This window comes from Biomphalaria glabrata, chromosome 10 (genome assembly GCF_947242115.1).
Source record: "Biomphalaria glabrata chromosome 10, xgBioGlab47.1, whole genome shotgun sequence".
In the NCBI taxonomy this organism is placed as follows: Eukaryota; Metazoa; Mollusca; class Gastropoda; family Planorbidae; genus Biomphalaria; species Biomphalaria glabrata.
Window position 1 is genome coordinate 17,739,794 of NC_074720.1, and position 26,412 is coordinate 17,766,205.

General features: G+C 33.2%; 1 protein-coding gene across 3 annotated transcripts; it reads left to right on the forward strand.

The window, feature by feature from the left end:
* The first annotated feature begins 337 nt into the window (after positions 1 to 337).
* Positions 338 to 24,626, forward strand: LOC106054449 (zinc finger protein 76-like). Of its 3 annotated transcripts, none has more exons than XM_056044414.1 (14): positions 338 to 416; positions 7,383 to 7,523; positions 8,327 to 8,536; positions 9,011 to 9,166; positions 9,294 to 9,441; positions 12,729 to 12,836; positions 15,159 to 15,292; positions 15,528 to 15,635; positions 16,599 to 16,806; positions 16,961 to 17,140; positions 17,761 to 17,973; positions 18,800 to 18,903; positions 21,254 to 21,478; positions 23,261 to 24,626. In XM_056044414.1, exons 2-14 carry the CDS (start codon positions 7,416 to 7,418, stop codon positions 23,399 to 23,401), a joined length of 2,043 nt encoding a protein of 680 aa, XP_055900389.1. In that variant the 5' UTR covers positions 338 to 416; positions 7,383 to 7,415; the 3' UTR covers positions 23,402 to 24,626. The 3 variants fall into 3 exon arrangements, with proteins under 3 accessions (XP_055900389.1, XP_055900390.1, XP_055900388.1); XM_056044413.1 differs by lacking the exon at positions 338 to 416 and adding an exon at positions 6,480 to 6,500; XM_056044415.1 differs by lacking the exon at positions 7,383 to 7,523 and having other exon boundaries at positions 363 to 416.
* Positions 24,627 to 26,412: the final 1,786 nt, after the last annotated feature.

A 26,412-nucleotide genomic window follows, 5' to 3' on the forward strand; every position in this document is an offset into this window, starting at 1 on the left:
TGTGCGTAATTTCAGCTTAATCCGAGATTGGGTGTGGGAGAAATAACGTGTTCGAACTTATACCAGACAGACAGAGTGACTTGATACATGTACAATAGATCTACGGATAGCACGGTATGTTAAACTTATTAGACTACTATTTATCGATATTTACTGAAATTGAGACGACCCCGATAGCTTGATCACGCAATAAATAATTTTTTTTTTTATAAACAGGTAGGCCTAAACTAAAACACTAAAAATAAGGAATCATTTTTACGGTAATATGTTTTTGCATGAATTTAAAGTAAAAATGTAGGAGGTTTACAGTAATTTATTTTAGTGTAAGAACGAGAAAAAAAAAAGGAAGCCAATTTCTAAACGACGCCATCTTGAAGATTAAGCAGTGCATGGCGGTACTGAACAGGGATTTTTGGGTAAGTTTTCCCAGTGTTCACTGTTATTCGGGCACAGTTCCTGGGTGCTATCATCTGAGAATTAGTCGCAGATGTGTAAACTCACTATTGTTGTCAACAAATACAATTTATGACTCCATGTTAATCATATCGTTAGATCTTGACTCCGTAGTCTATCAAGTCTATGACCCTCATTTGAAATGTAACAATCTCAGCAAAAACTGAAGACAGGGAATGAACACAAAAGCAATGCCAATGCCCTTCTCCATGTGTGCCATGTCCATTCATATTCTTATGATAATCATAATGATTCGATTTTTTAAATATTTTTTTTTTATATCTCTCAACTCTAGTGTCTAGTGATATCTAGATTCTACGTCTCTATATCTACTCTGTAGACCCTAGTTACAAGATATCTATATATTATATAGATTCGAGACATATTATAAAGATCTACAATCTACTTGATCTAGCTATCAGCCCAGCTATAAATACTATTTAATATTTTATACTATAGAAGTATAAGTTAGATCTAGATGATATGATATAGAATCGATCTATTATTAGTATTATATATAGTAAATAGTATATACATATCTAATTTAATATTACAATATTATAGTAATAGATCTACTAAAGAGTAGAATTTCAAGAATTAGATCTAGATCTAGATGTCTAGATTTTAATTATTTATTTTTATAGATTAGATAGATCTATGAATTCTATAGTTATACTAGACTAGTCCTGGTCTACTTAGATTTTGATCTAGACTCGGAGATGTTCCAGATATGAACCTTATCCAATGTGTGAATGTAAATATATGTAACAATCTAGATTCAAGTTCTAGAACTAGACTGGATATCTTGGTCATGAACACAAGTCAAGTCATGGCTGATGTGAGAATTGCAAAAAAATAAAATGAACATTTAATCAAATATTTTTGTATTTCTTCTTTTTTATTTAATTGACAAACTTGTATTTATAGTCAATGTAGACTAGAATGACTAGATTCTTGACTATAGGCTTACTTAATAAATTCTAAATTTTATCTAGAAAAGATCTGATCTAAAAATAAAAAGACTATTAGATACATTAGTAATCATTTCTAAAACAAAGCAAAAGTAACATTAAAAACAAATTTCTTACCTTTTTTCAAATGAAATCAGATAAATCCAAAAGTAAATCCTGTTCATCCCATTTTGCATACTTCATGGAATTCACAAATGCACATATGGGTATACCTGGTACTCTTTATAAAAATGAATTTCAACAACATTTTGCTAACAAAGCATCCACAAACAGATCTTTGTATTACTGGTACAGAAAAAAAAAAAACGCACAGCTCTATCAAATTATAATAGACCTTCATATTAATTTTTCTAGAATTAAAACTATTATAATTTTACATTATGAAATCAAATTTAAATTACTTATTCCTAGGTATTTTAGTATCCAAGTTGAATAAAAATGTATGTTATTTGCTTTTATATATATATATATATATATATATATATAAATAATGGAAAAGCTATTTTCCTGCTACTAAAAAAAGAAAAGTACTGGTAACTACTTTAAATGCTTCTTGCTTGGTTAAACAAATCTTACCTTTTTTCAAATGAAATCAGATAAATCCAAAAGTAAATCCTGTTCATCCCATTTTGCATACTTCATGGAATTCACAAATGCACATATGGGTATACCTGGTACTCTTTATAAAAATGAATTTCAACAACATTTTGCTAACAAAGCATCCACAAACAGATCTTTGTATTACTGGTACAGAAAAAAAAAAAACGCACAGCTCTATCAAATTATAATAGACCTTCATATTAATTTTTCTAGAATTAAAACTATTATAATTTTACATTATGAAATCAAATTTAAATTACTTATTCCTAGGTATTTTAGTATCCAAGTTGAATAAAAATGTATGTTATTTGCTTTTATATATATATATATATATATATATATATAAATAATGGAAAAGCTATTTTCCTGCTACTAAAAAAAGAAAAGTACTGGTAACTACTTTAAATGCTTCTTGCTTGGTTAAACAAATCTTACCTTTTTTCAAATGAAATCAGATAAATCCAAAAGTAAATCCTGTTCATCCCATTTTGCATACTTCATGGAATTCACAAATGCACATATGGGTATACCTGGTACTCTTTATAAAAATGAATTTCAACAACATTTTGCTAACAAAGCATCCACAAACAGATCTTTGTATTACTGGTACAGAAAAAAAAAAAACGCACAGCTCTATCTAATTATAATAGACCTTCATATTAATTTTTCTAGAATTAAAACTATTATAATTTTACATTATGAAATCAAATTTAAATTACTTATTCCTAGGTATTTTAGTATCCAAGTTGAATAAAAATGTATGTTATTTGCTTTTATATATATATATATATATATATATAAATAATGGAAAAGCTATTTTCCTGCTACTAAAAAAAGAAAAGTACTGGTAACTACTTTAAATGCTTCTTGCTTGGTTAAAAAAATGTTTAAAGAAAAACAATCTGGATGTATTAACAAGCTCTTGTTCTTGAAGCAATTTAAAACATTTAGGGAAGAAAGAAAGTGATTCGAAATTTCAAAGCATTCATTAGTATCCTTGTTCTGGCAGAAAAGATGTTTCCAAATTGATAATAACTATTGTTTAAGATGTAATACAGAAACAGTTAACAAAGTCAAATTCTATGGCATTTTACGTCTCAAAAGATAATCTTATCCCTTTGCAACTTCTTGTGTGACTAAAGAGGCCAATCCTTGTTACACAGCTGCAGTCGCAGGTTGGGCATATGTAATCACCAGGTGCTGTTGCATTTTCGCCCTTCTTTCTGCTACTGTTGTGTATTGCATCTGCAACTCGAGACTCCCTCTTTATGCTCTCTCTCCATGTGAATCTTTCCAGTGCCACTTTTTCCCAGCTGCTAGTGTCGATTTTGAAGACTTCCACACACAGTTAAAGTCAAATAAGGGGTGCCAAAATGGGTATAATAAAACCTACAACAAATTTATTTAATATATTTCATTAAGTTTTATATTGCTCACTTATATGCAAATATGAATTCCATAAACGATTGGGAGATAAGAAGGGGGTCGCTGACAGACATTGGTATGCAGACACCTGAAACTTGGGTATGCTGCTGAAAAGAGATGATAAGCATTCTTCTTGAATCAACTAGAAATTCAGGCAAACAAATTAAACTTAATTCTTTTGTCAGGAATAAAACGATTCTTAACCGAATAGTGCTTTTTTCCATTTTGAAAAATACCAGGACTTTGCTTAACAAGAGGGAAGTAACTCTTAATTAAAAAAAAAAAAATTCAAAATATAAAACAAAACAATAATTATTAAACAGCTTTAAAATTTTAATTTAAAAAATATGTCTAGTTTCAAATAATATTATACATGTTTAATGCCTTTAAAAACAAAGCAAAGTTATAAAATTTTCATGGGTGGGGGCTTATACACTGGGGCTAGTGGCCTGTTAAGTTTTTAAAAAAAATATTGTAATAAAATAACTAAACTAAACATATCCAGTTTTTTACTTTCAAAAACAGAATATTCACGTTCTCATTCTGAATGAAACATGATGAGCTCTATTTTAAGTAAAAAAATAGCATCCTAAAACATCCTATTGCAATAGGCATCAGTGGGTTAAATTTATCTGTTTTTTTTAAATAAAAATTAAGGCTAAGAATATATTATACTTCAACCAAGTTATCATAGTGGTACTAAATTCATATATCTTACAGCGTAATAAAGTTTTAGATATAAAAATTTTCTTTTATGTTGACATATATAAGACATGTTCTTGGTTACATTTTAAATGTTAACTATTTGATCCATTTTTATTTAACAGTATAGCAGGAAAAAATGCACTCATTCTAAACATATATATTGTAATGTATCTTTAGGACAACGGCTAAAATGTCAATCAGTCAGGTACGCTGGATACATGCATTTGATTAACTTATTATTAGTCATTTTATTTTGGAACCTTTGAATATTGCATATTCAATCTGAAAGAGTTGAATACAGAATGAAATTTAGATTTGCTTAGTTTTGAAGTTTGTATTAATTATTATTTGAAATGTCTGAAATTTGAAAGAGGCAGCAATTATTATGGAGGTTTTTTTTTTATTTAAAAAAAATATACAAAAAAACACTTTCAGCACAATCCCTTCTGAGCCTTGATAAAAGGGAGATAACTCCTGCAAAATAAGGTAGTATGTAAAAATATATATATATATATTGTTAATAAAGATTTTGAAACCATAAAAAAATGTTAAAGATTCACAGTCCTACTTTTAGAGCATTCTTATCACTTTCATTATTGAAAATATCTGAACCATACAAATTGCCTACATTATCTTTTGCATATAAATGGCCAGCATAATATTTGCCAGCTTTATCTCTGTTCACTAGGACAAACAATGACCTTACAATTAACAACAATTAGCACATATCTGATTTCTCTGTTAAAAGCATTTAAAAATGTTTCTTTCATTTGTATATTTTGCGAGCTTAAGGTTAACACTACTAAGCAACCCAAAATAGCATTACAGCCAATGAAATCAAATACAAGCAGTACATGTTTAGAAGTATTTGTGCTGAAATCGAAAAGCTAATCACTGACACTGTAATAAATTCATTGTATCTAAGAGCTTTCTTGATAAGTCTCTGTGAAGAAAATTTAGCTAAGATGGGCATAAGCAGATGATGACAATGTTTAGATTAGAAATTTGTTGTGAATACAAGGACTCATGTCTCATATAAAGAAAACACAACAGAAACATACACATAAATAGAACAGACAACATAAAAAGTTCATTGAGCATCTTGATCCTTTTCATGCTTCCTGATCGAGTGGCATTGATATAGTAACCAAGTAAGGAATGAAAGTTTTTGTACCGCTCAGTTCTAGTCTTGATTGACAGAAGTGACCCACTTCATGACAATTTGACATAGTTATGATAGAGCGGGTGGCTGTTGTCTTCCAAGATAATGATAGAGACTTACACATATATCCTATATAAAACATCATTTAGAAGCATATAGTTTTAAAAAATGTTAAATTTGCACTGAAGCAGATTGTTAATGCTGATAATGAGAATCCATCACACTTGAATGTCTTATAGCTTTTGACCACCAGGCTTTAGATCTATAAGCAGTGCCCAGTCAAGCATGAAATTGGTGAGGGTTCATTTAGAAGTTCACTCAATTCTTTTGACTAATAGCACTGTCACTTGCCTGGGGGTACATGCATAATAATAATCTTGTATTTCTGATAAAATATACTGTAATCATGCCTGGCCATGTGGTATGCACACTGGACTGTCATTCAATTGTCTCGATTGTTCTGGGTTCATATCCTGCCTGCTGCCATCCCCTGTTGTCCTGCAGGAGGTTTGAACTAGAAAGTAGATTATCTTCAACTTTGAAGGAACATCTGAAACGTAATACATTTTCAAACAGATCAGCGCCCTGAATTATTTTTCATGACATTCTTTGCTGCCAAGGCCTAACCAACATAGCCTCAGTGAGTGTCCATTAAGAGCTTAATGTCCCTATTATGTCCCTTGACCAAAGGAAAGGATTATACCCAAAGGCTAGGAATGAGAGATCCTATCCATTGTCTGGAGGTTCCCTTCAACTGTATGATCATTTAGTCTTATCCATTGTTGTGAGATACAGCTCCTTGAGCCATCGCCAGGGTTCCCAGCAACAGCCAGATTTTTATCATAATTAGGGATAGAGGTCTTAAGATTAATTGTTTTTAAAAAAATTCTTAAAAATTAAATACTCTTAGTTGGCAACACCACTAAATAATAGGCTACAAAATGGCAATGCGACAGTTATCTTGAAGTTACTAAGACGTTTTATTGACATCATTTAAAACACAAAGGTTCCTTATTTTGAAAGATTTAATCTATTAAAATACTATTTATATTTTTAAATGTAAAGATACTAAAAATTATTTTTGTTAATTTTTAATGTTCAATTGGCACGGAATGCTGTCCTACATGATTACCAGACATAACTGTACCTCACATTCTAACCAAATGAGAAAAAAAAACATACTGGTATGTTCATTGTGGGCAGGTATAAAGTTAGAATATTTATTTAGATGATAATGTAGATTTGTACCAAGATAGCTGTTTATAGGACAGAAAGTATTGTTGAACAGTTTTACGAAAATAACTCAGAGAATTGTAAGAGAGATAGATTGGATGTTACCAACTAGACTACATTAGGCCTAGTGAAGTGTATACTTTGTTATTAATGATATAAAGTCTGAGTATTCTTTACATTTAATAATCAAGTTATTTTCTTTGAAATGTTCATATGTGTGACCATGGAATCATCTCATTAAACTAACTAATAATACCTATTTAAAAAAGTATTTATTACCTTTCAAGGCTTATATCAACTCACTCTGTCTGGCTGGTAAAAAGTGTGTACATGTTATTTCTCTCACACCCTTTCTCAGATCAAGCTGAAACTTTTCACAATTATTTATTGACATACTCAAAAAATGAATCAATAAAAAAACATTAAACAACTAATTACAGTACTGGTAATTTATTATTTTGTTTAATAGCAGCGAGGGAAACTAATGCTTCAGAATTCACAGATGGCTAAATTTATTAGGTCTAGGGCCCTTAAATAATTGCTAACGCTATTTCTCCCTCAGGCATTCATTGATCAAGTTGATACTTTAAACAATTATTTATTGTACCTAACAAACCATGAATCAATAAACAAAAATACTCAATTAGTCAATTGATTATTTTATTTGATATGGAATAAGGGCAATAACTTGTACATTGTTGGTAGATGTAGTTTTTAAGGACAGTTCTTCCCCTTTATATAAGCTTTGTTTTTTAAAAGAGGATTTTTATATTTTGCTTGTTTTCTATATTGAAATATTTGTTTGTATAAAATTTTTGTTTGTTGCACGCAAGATTGTTAAGTGTTAGAAAGTGTGTGTCATCCCTATGGACAATGTTCTGGATGGACTTGGGGAGTCTAACTCTCTCTCACCTCTTTCATCTAATGTCCATGACCATGATGAGGACTTTGCAGGTCTTGGAGATCATGCAGGTGTAAGTACTGTACCTTACAAAGTTGTGTTTAATGTCATAAAATAAGTACTGAATCCTAGAGTGGTGTTTTGAGGACGTAGCTTAAGTGTGTGTGGATCTTTTGTTTTGCTCTTGCTTAAAGAAATTTGTTCCAAGAAGTAGAATTGTGGTTTTGTGATTGCTAGGTTAAATAGAGCAAAAATTATACAATGCTGCAGCTCAAATGTAAGTTTGAACATCAAAAACTAATTTCACCATCCATACTTACAATTAAATAGCTTTGCCTTCTGCGTATATGTGCATAGATTGTCACATGACAAAGTTATTTTATTTAAAGAAGAAACAAGTAACCTTTAGTACCCATACAGTTTATTTAAGTTTCAATCTCACAAACATTTTTTTTTATTGGTAATACCAGTAATCAATTAATTAAAATCAGTAATGAATTAATTACCGGTACTTAAACTGACAATAAAAATTGAACTGAATGGAAATGTAATTTTAGGTAATGGATATTCATTTCTATGAAACTCAATAAAGTTTTCAAACATTGGTACTTTGCTTACATGAACATCCTTTGGACCAACAGGATGTGCAATTCTGGTGACGTTATACAAATACTGTACAATAAAAGGCTTGACTCTCATTTTAATGAAGAGGTTATGCTATTCAGGGGTTGGGCGTTTATGTTGAACCATTTTTCTACTGCTGAATTCCCAATTCTATGACTTATCATCTATCATACCTTTGCTATTTAACCTATTTTAGACTCGTACAATTACATCCTGTTACTTTTTATTGTTTTTTTCTCCTCTGGTTTTCAGGGAGAAATCGAAGACTCCAACATAAATTCTGATGGAAATGACAGTCTTGGTCATTCTGGAGCAGAAGATGATGATGATGATCATGTCAACATTGTCACCTCATCCATTACTGGTGATGATGATGACCCCATTGGACTTGGTGTGTCTGGGGGCCATGAGGATATACACCCAGATGTCGAGGGCTTGGATGGTGCTGAGGCTGAAGACATGGTAAATTCCAGAGGATCGGAAGAAGACTCTTCCCAGGTTAACTTAGCTAAACAATTTAAACTGCCACAAAAAGTGGTGCATTCAAGAATAACACTAAACTAATCTGGACTGAACTGATTGACTGTACTCAAGTCAAGTATCTCTGTATTTATACTTTAACTTAGATATGTATGCATCTAGACTCGTGAATCATCCTGACTCATAAAAAAATTAAACTTTAATTATCCTCAGTGAATTGTTTAGCTTTCTTGGTAATGACCTGAGATTTGGAACATGACATCAGCGCTTGCCATTCTTTAATTTTAAATAGCTTCTTGCTATGTTAACAATAATGAATAAACACATGTTTAGATGACACTGATACTTAATTATTTTTAAAAAATTATTTTGTTTTTCTTTTATAATAAATATTTTTAGCTACCATAATTTATAAATTGTAATTTTAAAAAAAATATTATACCCAATTTCTTATAGGCTACATTGGATGAAAATAGTGTATTACATACTGAAGCACATTTGGTTCAAGCGAGTGAACAAGATGGTATTTTGATAACGTCAGATGCTGATGGTAATCTTTCTGTTCCAGTATCAGCTGACCAAGTCATTAGGCTGCTAATGCAAGCATCCGATGTAAGTAGTTCGTCCCTTCTAACTTTTTTGTTTTCAACATATTATCATGTTATAATGACTGGATATGTTAAATTATTTGTTAATTTTATTGTCAATTCTATTATGATAATTTTATTCACTGTGACAGGGCAATGTGGTCACAGCTAATGCTTCAATGGAGGCAATCAAGTTCACAATGTCTAATGTGATTAGCTCAGAAACAGGAGAAATCACTCAAACCTCCTTAACCTTAGCAGATGGAACAACTCTTATTGAAAATGTTAAGGCTGAAATGGGTAAGAGTAATGTAACACTTTCTTGTTCTGTACTGTAATATATGTTTTGGTGTTGTACCACTGCCACAAAATAGATATGCAAGACATTTATGTCATATCTAAAAACTTGAATAATCACAAATTGTGCCATTAGAGGCTTTTAAATATCACTGATTATGCTAAAATGTATGTAATATTTAGAAATCACAGATTAAACCAACATGTAAAATTAATCAGTCAATTAATCCTGGATTATGCCATAATTCACAAAAACAAATAGTATCACTTTCAGACCTTAAGATCTTTAGGGCAAATGATGTAAAGGTTATCAGTTTCTATGGCCGAAGGTCAACGAGGGTGCCATGTGGCCAGCACAATTATCAATCACTTTACTTTTCCCAACTAATATCAGGTATCCATTGGAGTTGAGTTGACTCAGGGTGTCCTAAAAGTCCAGAAATTAACAAATCCAGTCTTCACCAAGATTCTAACCCAAGACCCATCGGTTCAGAAGCCAAGCACTTTACCACTCAGCCACCGCACCCCATACAAACTTAAATAATCATAGATTATGCCAAGAAGTGTACAAGCTGATTAACTCTTGGAAGGAGAATAGATAAACACTAGTTCTCTACTGCTATAGGCTGGTATTTATCAAAATTAAGTTTTAATCCGGACTTTCTAGTTTTTTGATGATGATACCCATTCAAATACATAGGAAGTATGATAAACTCTAAAAATAACCTTTTGACAGAAATAAAGAAACGATTAGCAGCAGGCAACAGGGCATTCTAAACCACCCAGCACATACTTTAAAGAAAAATACTGTCAAGAAAAAACAAAGGAAACTATATTTTAAAAAAGTCATAAGATCAGTAGCTATGTATGCAAGATAAATGAACAACAGAAAATCAGCTTAATACTTTGGAAAGGAAAATCCTTAAAAAAAATTTATGGTGCTATACAAGATGAAACTGGATGGAGGGCATGCACTAACCGAGGGCATGCACTAACCAGGAAATATACCAGTTATATGAAGACAGAATAGTGACAGAAATAAAAAAAAGAACAGCTTATGTTGTGAAGGTCACCCTAAAAGAATGTCAGAGAACAAAGGAGCTAAAATAGTAAGCTGGCAAAAACCTAAGACAGGCACCCGAGACCATGATTACGATGGCCTGATGATGCAGAGACAGATCTACAACCGCTAAGAATTCTGGCTTGGAGATGAAAAGCACCGGAAAGATGTGTTGAAGCAGGTCAGGACCCTCCATACGCTGTAGTGCCACTGGGATGGATGGATGGATAGATAATGATAGCTGAACTCAGTTTATTTTGGAAATTTCTAATGTGTCAGTAATGGAGAGCAAAGTAATAGCAATGTTAAGGTAGCTTAGGGCTAGCTGTCTTGAAATCAGTTTTTAGTAGATAGGAGTGCTTAGTTAAAAATAAAATTTAATGTTATGAATTGTATTACACCTTATTGGATTATTATTATTTATCTAATACCATTAAAAATGTACTGTAAGCTAAAGTTTATATACTGAAAGTTTTATATTAAAAAAAAAAAATAAACAAAGGAAATTTTTAAACTAAGACAAAAAGAATAAAACCAAACATGGACGTTGCCACGATTTTTTTTTTCAGAAAGGGTTGGGGGGGGGGGGAGATTTTTTTTTCTTTCCTCCCTTTTATGTATGTGTGTATATAATTAGTTTTTATTACAGTCCGACCCTTCATTCTTTCTGACGTTTTTTATACCCTAAAATAGGTTCTTCCTGGAATTAGTGGAAAGATAATAAACAGCCTACTCTTGCTAGCTCACAGCGCTTCCCCAGTGGGGACAGAGCCCTGTTGCCAAGCATTATTTCCGGTATTTAAAACCAACAAAAATGCATATTCTGAAGTGTCTACAGTTCAAAAACCAAATCTCAAAACTCCCTTAGCTATGCTCATAGATTTTGGTGACTGTAGTTAATTGCTTTAGTTAATTTTGAAGAGGGAGTTTTTAACCTCTAAATCTCTGTAGGCTTTTTTAACCTCAAAACATGCTGGGGGGGGGGGGGGGGTAAGCTTAGAACCATCTTGAGGGCTTTTTGCTTGAAAGCCCTCTGGAGGGGGTTTTTAAACTCATAGAATCTGGTGATTGTTGTTTTCTTGAGTCTTATATTGAAAAGGGGGTTTTTAACGTTAAAAAACTCTGGAGGGGGGGGGGGAGGGCTTCAAACTAAAAAAAAACAACTTGGAATTTGGTGATTGTCGTTTGCTTTATTTTTTGTTTTTTAGACAATGGGAGTTAACCTCTAAACCCCCTGGAGGGGGTTTTAAACTCAAACCCTCCCCCTTGGCTGCACTGGGGCAAGTTATGGTTTAACATTAAAAACTCACCTACATTAAACAAAATTAATGCAAAAAAACAGTCACAAATTTCCTAACCCTAACCCCTTCTGACTATGCCATTGAAACAGAATAATTCCTAATTATAGTGCAGTAAATTAACCAAATTTGGGATTGGTTATTCTTGTAGTATATGGTTTGTCTAAGTTTGATGTAGAATGAGTGCCATATCTTTGGTTTATTATGTTTAATACAATAATTATCTGTAAGTACACACAAGACAAACTAAGAGAAATTTGAGTTTATTTTTTAATGTATTCTTTACATTGATTGCTACTGTACTTCTGTCTTCCTCAAGACCATCTCAGTTCTCTCCCATTTTAGTGAATGTTTCCAACTATGACATAAGATAATCATGAGGGTTCCAAATCCCAGGGATGTGTGGTGGAACTTAATCCAGTAAGACTTTTTATTGTCATTCAGTGAAGATTTGGAAAATGTATTTTGTGAGGTTCTGTTACCCTTTGAAAAGCTATAGGCTAATGCTATCCTCCCAATTTTTTTCCACCTTTCTGGCACTGTGTTTTGTTAGCATGATTTAAATGTACCTTTAGATCTACTTTATCTGCTCTGGCCTTTGGTTTTAATCATGTTTAGATATAGGATTTTAAAATAAAATGTGGAGTTTTAAAGTTGCATGGTAGAGCATGACATCATTTATCTTTATTTTTATGTACTATATTCTAAGGTAAGGTGTGCCAAACCTTTGTGAAATTAACTAAAAACCAAACTAAAAAGATTTCAGGTTCTTAAGTGTATTAGTAGTCATGAGTTCATGCCTTGTGAAAATTGTGCTGAGTAAATCAACCATTTAAAAGAGTTTGTCATTAGTCTGTGGTATAAGTTGTGCTTTCACTTATTCTTAATAAAACTATTCAGTGTAAAAACTGTTAATGTCTCTTATGTTGCAGTCACTGATGAGGAGGAGGCACAAGTTTTGCCAAAGTTTGAGGAGGGACAAACAATCAAACTGGACGATGGATCTACTGCAGTTTTAAGGGCCACACCAAAAGAAATCTGTAAGCTGATAAAATGTGTTTAATATCTAATTGATAAGGTACATTAGTATTTCTTATTTGAAATGCTGTCTTCAATAGATCTACCTTTACACTTTGGTCATATATAGTGCTTAATTTTTTTTTGTTGTAACTAGGGTATGTGGTATTGAAATATGCTTCTAGCCAGCTAATTATTGAAAGCTACTAGCTTGCTGGTGGGCATAGGGGTCCAAACCAAGGGGTCTCTGGTTCAAATCTCGGTGTAAACACTGGGCTTTTGAATTATGATGCCCCAGATATGTACGTGACATTTGTTAAGGAAAGTAAAAGAGGTTGGTCACATGACACCCTTGTAAACTGTGTGCCATAGAAACAAATGAGCTTAACCGCATTGGCCCTATGGATTGCCAGGTCGGAATGGAGTGCTTTGCAGTATTTTTTACAAGCCATTTATTAATGTAAGATGTTTGTACCTGACCCAAAATTTAACTTATTTTTTACAAACCTCTATTTAACTCCTACATTTGTTGAAACTTCTGGATAGGTGGGTGAAATCTACATGGACACGGATCTTGAAAATGGCTCTATTTTCCTTGAAATTTGACAGTTGCTGTATATCATTAGGAAAATAATTACTAGCTTGATGGCCACACTGGGAAAACTCCTAGTTTGACTGTTATGATTTTTTTAATTAACTGAATTCGAACACTCGCTGTTTTTGTTAATTACATCTTTATTTTGATATTTCATATGAAACTAGCGTGCTATATAATGTGCTTGTCCATTTTCCAATGATTCTAACCCAATTTCCTTCCATTTAGCTATCTTTTTATGTAAGAAAAAAGAATTTCAAATTTGTTAGTCAGGTTGTTGTTTTTTCCTATGTTACCTGGATGACTTTACCTCTTTTTAGGGTTGAGACTATATTTTTTGATTGGCTAAGTCTATGCTAATGAGCCCAGCAATATTTATTTTGTTTTTGGAGCTGATTTATTTGATTCATAAGCCAAGTTGTTTGATTCCATACAAAAAAAAATTAATAGGGTGTTTGAATTAAATTATGATTTTTTTACCAAAATTTATTTCAAACAGCCAGTTTTGGACATCAATGTTAATGATCTTATATTATATTTGTTTTTTTGTTGTTGTTTTTTTATAGAGAATAAATGGGCAAATGTTTGGAGTGAGCTTGGTATATTGAATGAAGTTAAATGCCTAGATCTAGACCTACTAGATAGATCTAGATTTATAGAGAGAGAATATAGAGGATTCAGCTATTTAGGCAAGAATGGCTATACCTGTACTATACTATACTGTACTAACCTGTACTATACTACAAAAGATCATCCGTATTCGAAATTTATTAAATTAATAAACAAAAAACACAAACATTCAACACACATCTAATCATGCAAACATAAAATGTCTAAAAGTCTGTGTAGAAGTCACTATCCCTGTGACCTAATTTTGGTAGAATAAGTGTGTTCATATTTTTATTTTTTGTGTTCGTATTTATGCATAATTTGAAAACATCTTAATGATTTCATGTGAGGAGCTATGCCTGGGGATCTTAAAATTTAGTTAATGTTAATATAGATTTAAAATCTGAGTTTATTGATGCCTAAATATAGAGACTGTCTGAAATAAATTATGATGTCCGGAATCAAATAATGTGGGTCAAATTAGTCTGAATTAAATGAAAACACACGGCCTCTTTGACCTTAAATATAATAACAAATATAGGTTAGGGGATACAAATACAAATAGTCATCTTTATTCTTCTTAAACTAAAGAAGATTTTGATACTTCATTTTCTATGTCGAACCATTGTCAAATAATGCGTTGTCAAAGTGAAACTTTGAAATTTTGGCCTATAGGTGTCCGAATAGCATAAACTACTCTATATGTCTTCTGTTATTTCTGCATTCCTTAAATAAATTAATGATCAAAAAATTTTACTTACGTCTTCTTCGTCTAGATCTAAAGGCCTATCATTGGAATATTATATAAGGTCTAGTAGATCTATACATTTGCTTAACAAGGATTCTTTCTTGGGGGAATGGGGTGGGGTAAAAAATGTTTTATTATTTTTTATCTAACATACATTACTTATTAAGAGAACAAAAAAACGCTGTACAAGTTGTATTGTATTTTTTGAAAAAGAGTATTTAGCACACTCCATTTATATATTAGAAAAGTGTTGAATTCATTACCTTTATATTTAATATAATTTTAAGATAAATGTGTTAAAGTGGATCAAAACAATATGTCTTTCTGCTATCTCTACTATATAATATGTCAACAAGTAGTCATCTCTAATTACTTTATGAAATGTGTTTACAGTAGCTGGAGGTTTACAAGCTATCCAACTGGAGGATGGGTCAACAGCATTTATAACTAGGACCAATCCAGAGACTTTGTTTGCTGCCACCTCAGAGCTAGAGGAGAGAAATTTAAACATGGCAATAGCTAATCAGGTGATTCAATTAGTTCATTATAGGTTCAATTACCTGTTTTATGGTCTGTAGTAGGAATTTAAAGGGAAACTCCTATGTTTTTTTATATAATATGTGTTTTGATTTACAGATAATGAATATATTATTCTTTTTTTTTTATTTGCAATAATAACTTAGTAAAATTATTAGACACTGACCAAAACTATTGAATATTGAAGCTGCTACAATTTTTAAATTATTTTTTTACACTCCTCAGACACTGATCATTAAACCAGTGGAGAAAGCAGTTATGTTAGGAGACAAGGCTTACAAATGTATATATGAAGATTGTGGGCGTCTCTACACCACACTCCACCATTTAAAAGTAATTTTACTGATTGTTATTATTCATTGTCTATTATTTCTAAGTAAGTTGATAAGTAGATTTCCACCTCACTTGATATCTGGCATCAGATGAGAAGTGTGCTGACTACACATTTGATATTATTTAGATGTGGTTGATTTTGTAGATATTGGTTTTGAGATTTGGTGCTAAGGATTGACATAAGTTTTGGCCTGGTTTTAGGATTAGTTTTTGGATTTTTAGTTAGGTTTATATTGATAGTACATTGAGATCTAATCACATATCATAGACATTCTTGTTGTAGCCAGCTTGTTTGATGCTGAGCTTTAGTTCTTAACTGGTATGCAGTTCATGCCCTAAGAAAGCAGCATGATCTATTCATAAAGATGAATGCACAGTGTTCAGATAAAGTATTTAACCATAGATTTTGACTTTAAGAGTTGTATCTTGGGACCACACATAAGCCAATCAAAAAAGGAGTGTCAGTGGTTCACAATAATTTTGCAGTGGTTGATCATGCATGGTGTGTATACAATATGACAATGTTTTTTGTGATTTTAGTTTGAATGAGAGCTGGACCATCTTTGTTTAATGTTAGTGATTTTCTACAACTCTTCTGGATAAAATAAAATATCTGACTGCTTGCTTCTTCACCCATTTTTAGTGTACTGGGTTTCTTGTCCCTAGATTTCTTTGTGCACTGTAGAACCTTGGGTTATGGATAGAACACTAAGAGGCATGCTTTACATGATCATATGGGTGGAAGATGTTTTCTTGCTTGGTTTATTCTATTTAATTTTGTGAGCATCATATTCTTAGTTGAAATATCATATGTTACGGGTTCCAACCATGATACAGGTAGTTAATTTTCTGGTGACTTTGAGGTGTTTTTTTTTTTTATTTTTTTTTTTTTCTAAATTTTTGAGGGGAGATACTTTTTTACTTGAAGATAAAATACAATAACATCTTGTATTTAAAATGCAGGTCCATGAAAGGTCACACACTGGAGATCGTCCATTCCAGTGTGAATCGCCCAACTGTGGTAAAAGTTTTGCCACTGGCTATGGTCTCAAGTCACACAATAGGGTGCATACAGGCGAGAAGCCATATCCATGTCCACATACAGATAAAGGATGTGAAAAAGCTTTTAAAACATCTGGAGATCTACAGAAACATGTGCGAACACATACTGGTAAAACTCCTTAAACCTTTTCATTACTTTCAAAACTTTAATAAAATTGACTTCAATAAATATTTTGTAAAGTAATTTTTTATACATACTTTTTATATAAAGTAATATAATACCTATAATAATTCTTAAAGGTGTAATTTATTTTTTTTAATAGGAGAGCGTCCATTTAAATGTCCTTTTGAAGGTTGTACACAGTCATTTACCACATCAAATATCCGTAAAGTTCATATCAGAACGCATACAGGAGAGAGACCATACATTTGTGATGCAGAGGGGTGTAACAGAGCTTTTGCTTCTGCCACAAATTATAAAAATCATATCCGTATACACACAGGTACTTTTAAATTCTCATCCCATCATAAGTTAGTTTGTTCGCGGCCATTGTACGAATAGTTGATTAACCATCCATGTTATACCATCACACTTTTTTTTCTTTCACTTTATTTTATAACAAATTTTATAAAATATATCCATTATATATTTAACACCTAAGGATGCGCTGTTCTAAAACACACACAAAAAAAGTATATTTATGGTGTTAAATTTCATTTAGTGTTAGTTCAACTATTTTTATTTGATAATAGTTTTGACATCTTTGAACTCACATTTAGCAGACATTCAAAATCAAGCCCAACAGTGTTTGTCAATATTTTTTTGTCTACTGTCCTTTTAGTAGACTTTTCATGAACCTTTATTTCATTAATGTAAACACACACATTTTTTTTCTTTATAAATCTTGTTTGTCAAAACCAAAATATTTTTTATGACTCGCTTCAAGTTTCTGTCACAATCTATAATTGATATGGATGAATGTACTTAGTACATAGGATGGAGTGGATGTAGATGTATCTTAAGCTTGTTCTCTCTTCATGTATTTAGTACATAGAAAGGAGTGGATGTAGATGTATCTTAAGCTTGTTGTCTTTTCTCTCTTCATGCACTCTTACATTGCAGGTGAGAAGCCCTATGTGTGTACATTTCTAGGGTGTGGTAAGAGGTTCACAGAGTACAGTAGTTTGTACAAGCATCATGTTGTACACACGCACAACAAACCTTACACATGTCACTGTGGGAAAACTTATAGACAGATCAGTACACTGGCCATGCACAAAAGAACAGCTCATGGGGAAGATTCAGGAACTATCCTTGTGACATCACCTGAAAATGGTTGGTTATGACATCTCTTTTTGGTATCCTTTTGTGAAATGAATTTAACCTTAATCTTTATAAAGGAATGGAAGTACATTTTGCACCAAAAACATTATTGAGAAATAAACATTTTGATTTGCCTAGTCTATTAGCCCTTGCCTTAAATATTTTCATTAACTAAACTCAATTTTTAAATGAACAGGCAAGATAGTATCTTTGAAAATAATGACACGAAATCATAAAAATGATTCCTTTTAACCAGAAATAAATCTTTAGTTTAAATTCACTTATCAGTTGCCTGCCCCATCTTTCTTCTCTATACCGGTACTATCTTCCTGGAGGTACTTGAAAAAAAAGTTCTTTCTTGACTGCTTTATTTAATGAACTGGAATTTCTTGAGCTATTTTAAAATGTTGTGTTTTTTTTTTTTTTTTTGTAAGAATTAGCAATCTTGTGAATAGTTGCGTTTAAGTCATAACTACCTTTGTAGAGTTGGAGAGAACATACATTTGTCTGTGATGCTCATGGGTGTTATTTGGCCCCTTCAGCCTACAGTGTATTTATGTAGACCCAGAGTCACTGTTCCAACATTAATTGAGTGATATAGTCTATGACACTTTTTTGGAAATTTAAAGTTCAGAATCACTGATGTGGCCACTTAGCAATGATCTGTTTATTTGAGCTCTAATTGTATGAGAACTATTTTGTCTTCACCTCATTAGGCATTGTAAATATTATTAATATTTAAGTAATTGTTATTACCGGTAATTGTAATTCTGAAATACATCATATATATTTATAATTTGTTTACTTAGATCAATTGTCTTATTTTATTCAATTTCAGATTCGGAGGAACCTCCATCAAAGAAACGATTAATCAAAACAGAAATTGCAGAAGAAGGGGAGACAAATCAGAATCTCATTGTCAGTACAGGGGAAGGAACACAGGTATAACAATTAAAATTTTCTGAAATTCCTAACATACTTTTGCACATTACATTACTGTACCGTATTCATTGGACTTGTCCACAAATTTTTGAGAAAAATCCCTTTTATGAACCTTTGACCTGGAAAAACTTTATCCCGTGGCCAGGATGACGGATTACTTGTTCACAGACCCTTTTGTCTAAAGGCCCACATCAACTAGATGATAATTTAATCACATCTGTTTGTTCTTGGGTCACAGTCTCTTGAACCAATGCAATTAGGATCCTCCATCCCATTTGAGGCCAGAGTCCAAGCCCACATGGGTACAAACTTCATATTCCTTTACTTTGAAAATTCTGTTAAGGAACCATCACCGCCCATATGTTCCGTGCTGGGGGAACGGTGTGACGGATCGGACAGGGTTAGCAAGCCTTTCTTCCATCCTCCACACATGCATGTATTGGCGCTGGAGCATATGTATGGTAGCCTACTTAAGACTGGAGGCACTGTGGCTGAGCAGTGAAGCGCTTGGCGAGGTCCCGGATTCGAATCCTGGTGAAGACTGGGATTTTTAACTTTGGGATATTTGGGCGCATCTGAGTCCACCCAGCTCTAATGGGTACCTGACATTAATTGGGGAAAAGTAAAGGCGGTTGGTCGTTGTGATGGCCACATGACACCCTCATTAACCGTAGGCCACAGAAACAGATGACCTTTAGATCATCTTCCCCCATAGATCGTAAGGTCTGAAGAGGGAACTTTACTTTACTCTTTTACTACTGGAGACTATGTTCGCTTTTATTGTTAGCCTGTGTGTCCTGTAACGGATGCATGTGTAAGTCAGATGTAGCTGAAGTATTTCTAAAGATGATTATTTAGACTAAGTGCGTGCGTACCTTGTTTGATGTATTTCAACCGCAAGTTTTCGGAAAATCTTGCACACAGTCACAAGTATAGATAAGGTACTAACAGGAACACAGACTCAATGACCAAGTTGACTCAGAGTGAACTTCAAACAAACGTTTATTACAGAATGGGCCACAGTCTAGTCTGTCACTATAAAACGATGTTATCCCCTCAAGAGTCTAGCAGTAATTGATTTCTAAAAGTCAATCTTAACCTCTAACCCCAAAGTCTATGTCGTCATTCTAAAATATCCGTTCACTGTCAGTACATTAAAGTGCGCCACCCAACTAACTAAACTAGCTATCTAACAGTCCTTCACTGGGTAGAGGTTTTCACAGAGGGGCCACGCTGAGAGGATGGGAGCTGGAATTGGGCTAGAACTTGTGTTCAATTCCTAACATACATTTCTACTTTATTCATTGGACTAGGTCTATTTTTTTATGCTGTTTATTTATTAGTACAAGTTCTTACATTTGTTTTGATTTAGTTACCCCTCTTTGTTTAGGATATTTTTAAAAATGTTCATAACCTTGATAAATTATCTATAACATGAATCTAAATATCATTATAATGCCTCATGTACCTCACTTTTGTTTATATCCTGACCATATTGTCTCATTACATGTCATTGTACATCCAGCTCTGTCAATTTTTACTCATTTAAAATTTACTAACTTGACTGTTGAATCAAAAAAAAAAGAAAAGTAAAAAACTTGCAGTTTTCAACATTTATAATGCATATTTAGGTACCCAGTTGACTTAATGTCATAATATAATAATTATGCAATAATTGGTATTATAGTTATTAAAATGAGCTAATGTAATCATTGTAGGCATCAGCTGCTTGCATCTTTGGATGTCACTAATGTCCATTTAATGTGGCTTGATATCCACATAGACAAAGGCATTAAAATCAGACTGATGCTCTCTCTGGTCTTGACCACATTTTTTATGTTTGTGAATCTTGGACGCTGACTGCAGAACTAGAGAGGAGGATCCTAGCAATGGAATTGAGATGCTAGGGTATCACATACAAAGAACTCATCACAAGCAAAGAGATTAAAGATAGGATTAGTACAGCGATTAGACCCCATGATGACCTACTAATCACTGTTAAAAATTATAAACTCAAACTCTTTGGCCATATTAAAAAGATCCTTGGGGCTTGCGAAGACCTTTCTTTAGGGAACAGTACCAGGAAAAAGAAGAAGGAAGGAATGGAGAAAGATGGTCAACAAATCTTGTGTGGTGCCCTATTGGTCCAACAGACTAACAAATAGGTGAAGGTGAAAGATGTCCACACCAGGGGGTTGAAATAAGTAGATTCCAACTTACATTTTAAATTTCAACCAAAATTTTAAAAATATCCATATGAACATATAAGTAGTTATTTATTGTATGCTTTTTTTTACATAATTATTATATGTTTATGAAAAGAATGATTAACATTTTTTTTCTTGATCAGATGATGTTATTAACCCCTGGTGTGAATACGTCAGAAGCTGCTACCTTTGTAACAGCAGATGGCAACCAAACAGTAGCCAGCCTGCTTACCCTTCAGGCCCCAGGCAGTATTATTTTACAGGACCTTCAACAGGCAGGACTAGCTGGTCTTACGGGTCTTTCTCTAGGTGAGAATGGTCACCAAGTATTTGTAGTCACCGACCCAGCACAGTTGGAACACATTCAGGTAATGCCAGTCACATTGTCCTTAATTTATTAACGCTTTTTGAAGCTACTAAATGAAATGTGTTTTTAGTCTTGACATTTTTTCACTATTTGGCATTTCACTTTCTGCTACCTACCCAGCCATCAATTCTAGGAAACCTCAAGTTCATAGATTAGTTAACATGACTGACCTCTGCTCTCCTATTTGTGTGTATGATTCGTTTCCTTTATAAGAAAATGAGATTGGGCTCACAGACCTGCCTACCGTTACGCAAAATGCGTATTCGTTACGCAAAATCTCCCAAAAATGACAGTCAGTACGCAAATACGCATTGAACCCGTCGTGTTACGCATTTCGTATCCTTTTTTTTTTCCCTCTCTTGACTAGCTTACGAGCGGTCACGGAGGTCACGCTAAGCCGTCCTGTTGGGGGGGGGGGGACAGAAAAGGTGGGGGAACACATTGTGTCCAGATCTATTCGTTGATTGGTTCTTAAAAGCAATTAGATTTAGTCTAGAAATGAAGAACGCGAGAGTGAGGGAGTGGCGGGTTGGTACCGTCAGTTAGCTGATACACCAACCTGACTTTTTTTTTGTAACTTCATTAGTATAGTCATGACAAGCGTCAACACTTTGCCGATGACAGATCTACATTCACCTACAGAAGATGTTTTTACAAACGTTCTTGTAAGATTAAAAAAAAAGCTTGGTATAAACTACACAAAACACACACACACACATATATATATATAGAGAGAGAGAGGCCTATATATAGGATAATATGCATATTAGTTGAAACATTGTTATTTTCATAAACTTCAGCTATTTTTTAACGTTATGTATTTCATATTCCGGTTATTGTGTTGGATACATGATGTATTATTATGTTATTAAAAGTTCTATCATTTTTAAGAAATTCACAAAATGTTACATTAAAGTTTCAAAAATGCGTCGACGAAATAGATCTAGATCTATTTTATTACTTAGAAACCAAATTTAACAATGAAAGGGCGGGGTAAGACACATTTGGCCTGTGTAACTGTAAGAGTAGATCTAGATTTATCCTTGACTATCAGATGTGTTATTTGTTCGCTAAACAACTGAAGCCTATTACGCACAAGGAAAACACATGGCAGTCTTTTTATCTTTTATAACAACTAGTCGACATATCGACTACACACTAGCCCTAGAGCTATCTGACCAATACACACTGGTCTGCTGTCCAACTTTTAGTGTTCTACTCAAGTTCAAGCTTGTTTACTTTTGGGCAAAGAGGAAAGGGGGTGGAGATGAAAGTGTTACTTTTTTTTCTAGGACTGGTTACCCGAACGCTAAGAACTGTAAGTGTAGTCATTCATTGTAGATCAAGAAATCTTGATCTCAGTATGGCAGATTATAGGCCAACGCTTCGGTACCTTGTATAATCAAAGGTTTAACTATTTGTTTTAGTTGAAACTATTAAAAAATGTATCTCTAGATTCTCCTGTTATTAACAAATTATAGTTCAGCGCTAATGAGTAAATTGAAACCACTAAATATTGACTTAAAACGCTTCAGATTCCTACTAACTACTAACTAACTAGTAGAAAGAGGAGCTTGTTATTTTTTTTATCTAGGAAGAGTAAAATTCCAGATTATCATTACAATATATCATTTTCTGTTGCATTTTTTCCATTATTAACATTGTTAGGGTGGAAACACAAACATAGGCAATATCTAGCAGTCTTTACATCTCTAATTAGAATATGCCTACGATTTATGGAAATAATGCTGATGCTGAGTATACTTATTTTTATTTTCTCTAGCAACTGGCTGCTCAACATTTGGAAAGTCTAAACCAATCATCAGAAACTCTGGCCACACTACAAACCACAGAACAGTCTCCAGGGTTGGAAGGACAAATTGCTGAAAATAATGAGCTAGCTGTTGTTTCTCTTTCGCAGTAACACTGTTCTAATGGAGGCTTGATTGGCCAATGAAATGAAAGTGTTTTCCTATAGATTTGTTTTGTATCAAAATGAATGAAGGAACTTACACCTACTAGAATCTAGTATTGTCCCTGCATTACTTTCAAAGTATGCAATCAGTGACTATCAGGTTTAAAAGGTTCTACTTTGATAACAATGAAATGGTTTAATTACTACTTATTAAATTCTAAACCATGATCGTACAGAAATATTAAGGGACCAAAAAAACAAAAGATTTTTGTCTCTTTAATATGATTTCTTGAGTAGAACCATTTATTTTACCCTTTTACTGAATAGACTATGCTGGGAAGATTGTTGTTCAGATGAAACAGAATTCAAAATGACAATCTGTACCTGACCTCTACATTTATGTTACATATTTATTTGATCAAGACTTGATGAACAAATGACTGACAAATTTTGTGTGTTTGTTAATGATGTTGCAAAGACTTTTCAGCCTGACTTGTAGTTGTACATTGGTGATCAGGTGGCCATTTCATATTGATGTTCAGTAAAACTGTATGTCTTTTTGTTTTAGATTTGTTCATGAAGAAAAATGCTGGTATTGACTTGTTTCAACTAAATCACTTAGTTGTTGGATAGTGTTTGCTACAAAAGGATTTTTTTTTTGACATGTTATTTATTTATTCTAAGAATCATGTTATGTAATGTATACATTAAGAATGATACTTGATTCAATGTACATTGAAATAAACAACAAGACTGAGATACCATCCATAATGAAGTTGTGTCCCTAGAATGTCTTCATGTGAACAGGAAGAGAACTTTCCACCCATTAAACCAGTGCTTGTGTTGGCAATTCATGGGACATTTATCATATGTTGAAGAATCTGTTTGGGTAAAGTAGAATCTTCATTAACTAAAATGTAGTTTAATTAAAAGTATAACAAGAGTTGTGGTCCTTAAAAAGATATAACTCATAGTGATCTAATTTTGTGGCCCAGTGTAGAATCAATTGGAGTCCCATAATCATTTTTATGAAGTCCGAACACAGAAATGGCTCATAGCCTCTAGTCTTAGCTTTGCCTATTAAATTGTATAAGTCTGGATATGTATATAAACACTAGGTGGTATTCTAATGATTTGTTCAAGTGTACTGACTCATTGTTAGTCCATTGTGCTAGTATTATTTCAGTCAGCACAATGAACAATAATTCAATAAATTTTATTTTTTACATTTTTACTTTGTTTCAAGACACTTCATTCCAATCTCAATGCAATCACTACTACACAGAGTAGCAGTACATTCATATTGTGTCTCAATGCACTCCAATGTGTTTCCAATAAAACTATTTCAGTAAGAGTTTCTTCTAAGGACATCTCTAGGGTTGAAGCACTCTTGTGTTCTGAGCTGTTAGAATAACACAGAAAAAGACGACATTCAAAACGATGTGCAAGAATTTGGATTCATTCAAGAAAACTGACAAGTTTGGCTGAAACCAGAAAAACATTTTTAAAAATAATTTGAAAAAAAAAAAGCTGACAACTATGTTTTGTTTCATCAATTAGTTTGGGTCAGTCATGTAATTAAATGTGTAGGCAAGATCTAGACAAGTGATGCCCAACCTAATTCCCCCAGCGGGCCATTTTAATTTCCGACACTCATGTCACGGGCCACATGAGCCAAAAGGTAGAAAAAATAAATGAAATGGACAAGAAATTATTTTATTACAAATTCGTGGATCTAATACATTAATTAATGAGATATTTGAAGTTTATCTTTTTTTTTTCACGCGTCAGAAAATGGCTTCATTTGTCTACTGAGCAATATCGTAGTTAGCGTTACAACCGACTCATTTTCTTGTCGCTTTTTGGTCAATAGTCTCATCGATCCTCTACCATTTAGGCTTTAAAAGATTTAACAATCTTTTATTCGCTGCTCAAACCAAGAATGCTTTCAAATTCTTTTTAACATGCATTTATATGTTGTCCTTTTTTTTAAACATCCACATTTTCTTTACAAATCAAATATGTTATCTTAATATCCACACAAAAAAAAAAAGTAAAATGCGGTAGATTCTACATTTCATAAACGCACAGACCAATCCATCCAAGAAAATGTGAGAGCCCTAACGTAGGCTAATCATTTTTCGACCTTTTTTTTGGAGGGGAGATTTTCTACGCTTTGTGTCGACTTTTCGGCGGGCCGCATATGGCCCGCAGGCCGTATTTTGGGCATCACTGATCTAGACTAACAATTATAAATCTGTACGTGCTTCCTCACAGGGACTATGGGGTCAAAGTATTATTCAAAAGAAAAACTATTCTTGAGTTCAATTTCTGATTTGCATTTATGATAAATAGGTACCGGTATAACTACAGTAGCAGAAATTGACTCGAGAGTAAAAAAAGAACCCAGAAATGAAGAGAAACAAAAGACTGTCTATGTTATGGTTAGTATAGTTCCATGGTTAGTATAACAAAGTCACCATGGTAACAACAGTCTGAAGCTTGAACTGAGCTGTTGAAAGGAAGATGATCATAACATAAGTAGGTCAACTATCTGATCACTATAAGCTTGTCTTTGTTTTGTAAGCAGTGGACTCCATAGCACTGCGATGTGAGGGGGAAAAGAAATGGCTGATGTCGAGGACTGTGGTACGTTTTAACAGTTCGAGATTGTGTACAAGAGAAGTGGCTGATGTCGAGGACTCGGGTACGTTTTAACAGTTCGAGATTGTGTACAAGAGAAGTGGCTGATGTCGAGGACTCGGGTACGTTTTAACAGTTCGAGATTGTGTACAAGAGAAGTGGCTGAAAGTAGGAGGAATCCGAAAGAGCTAAAGTTTCTTTGGCAGCATTTGTGCCGCCCTAGCAGAGACGATCCATAGTGGAGGCTAAAAAGGTCGGAAGCTACAACATTGCCCAGTGCGGAACGGACACTACACAATAAGTGCATATTTGCCAAATTCGGACAAACTTTGATGCCCGTTGACGACACTGTGGTGACTCAGGATGAGTCACTAGAC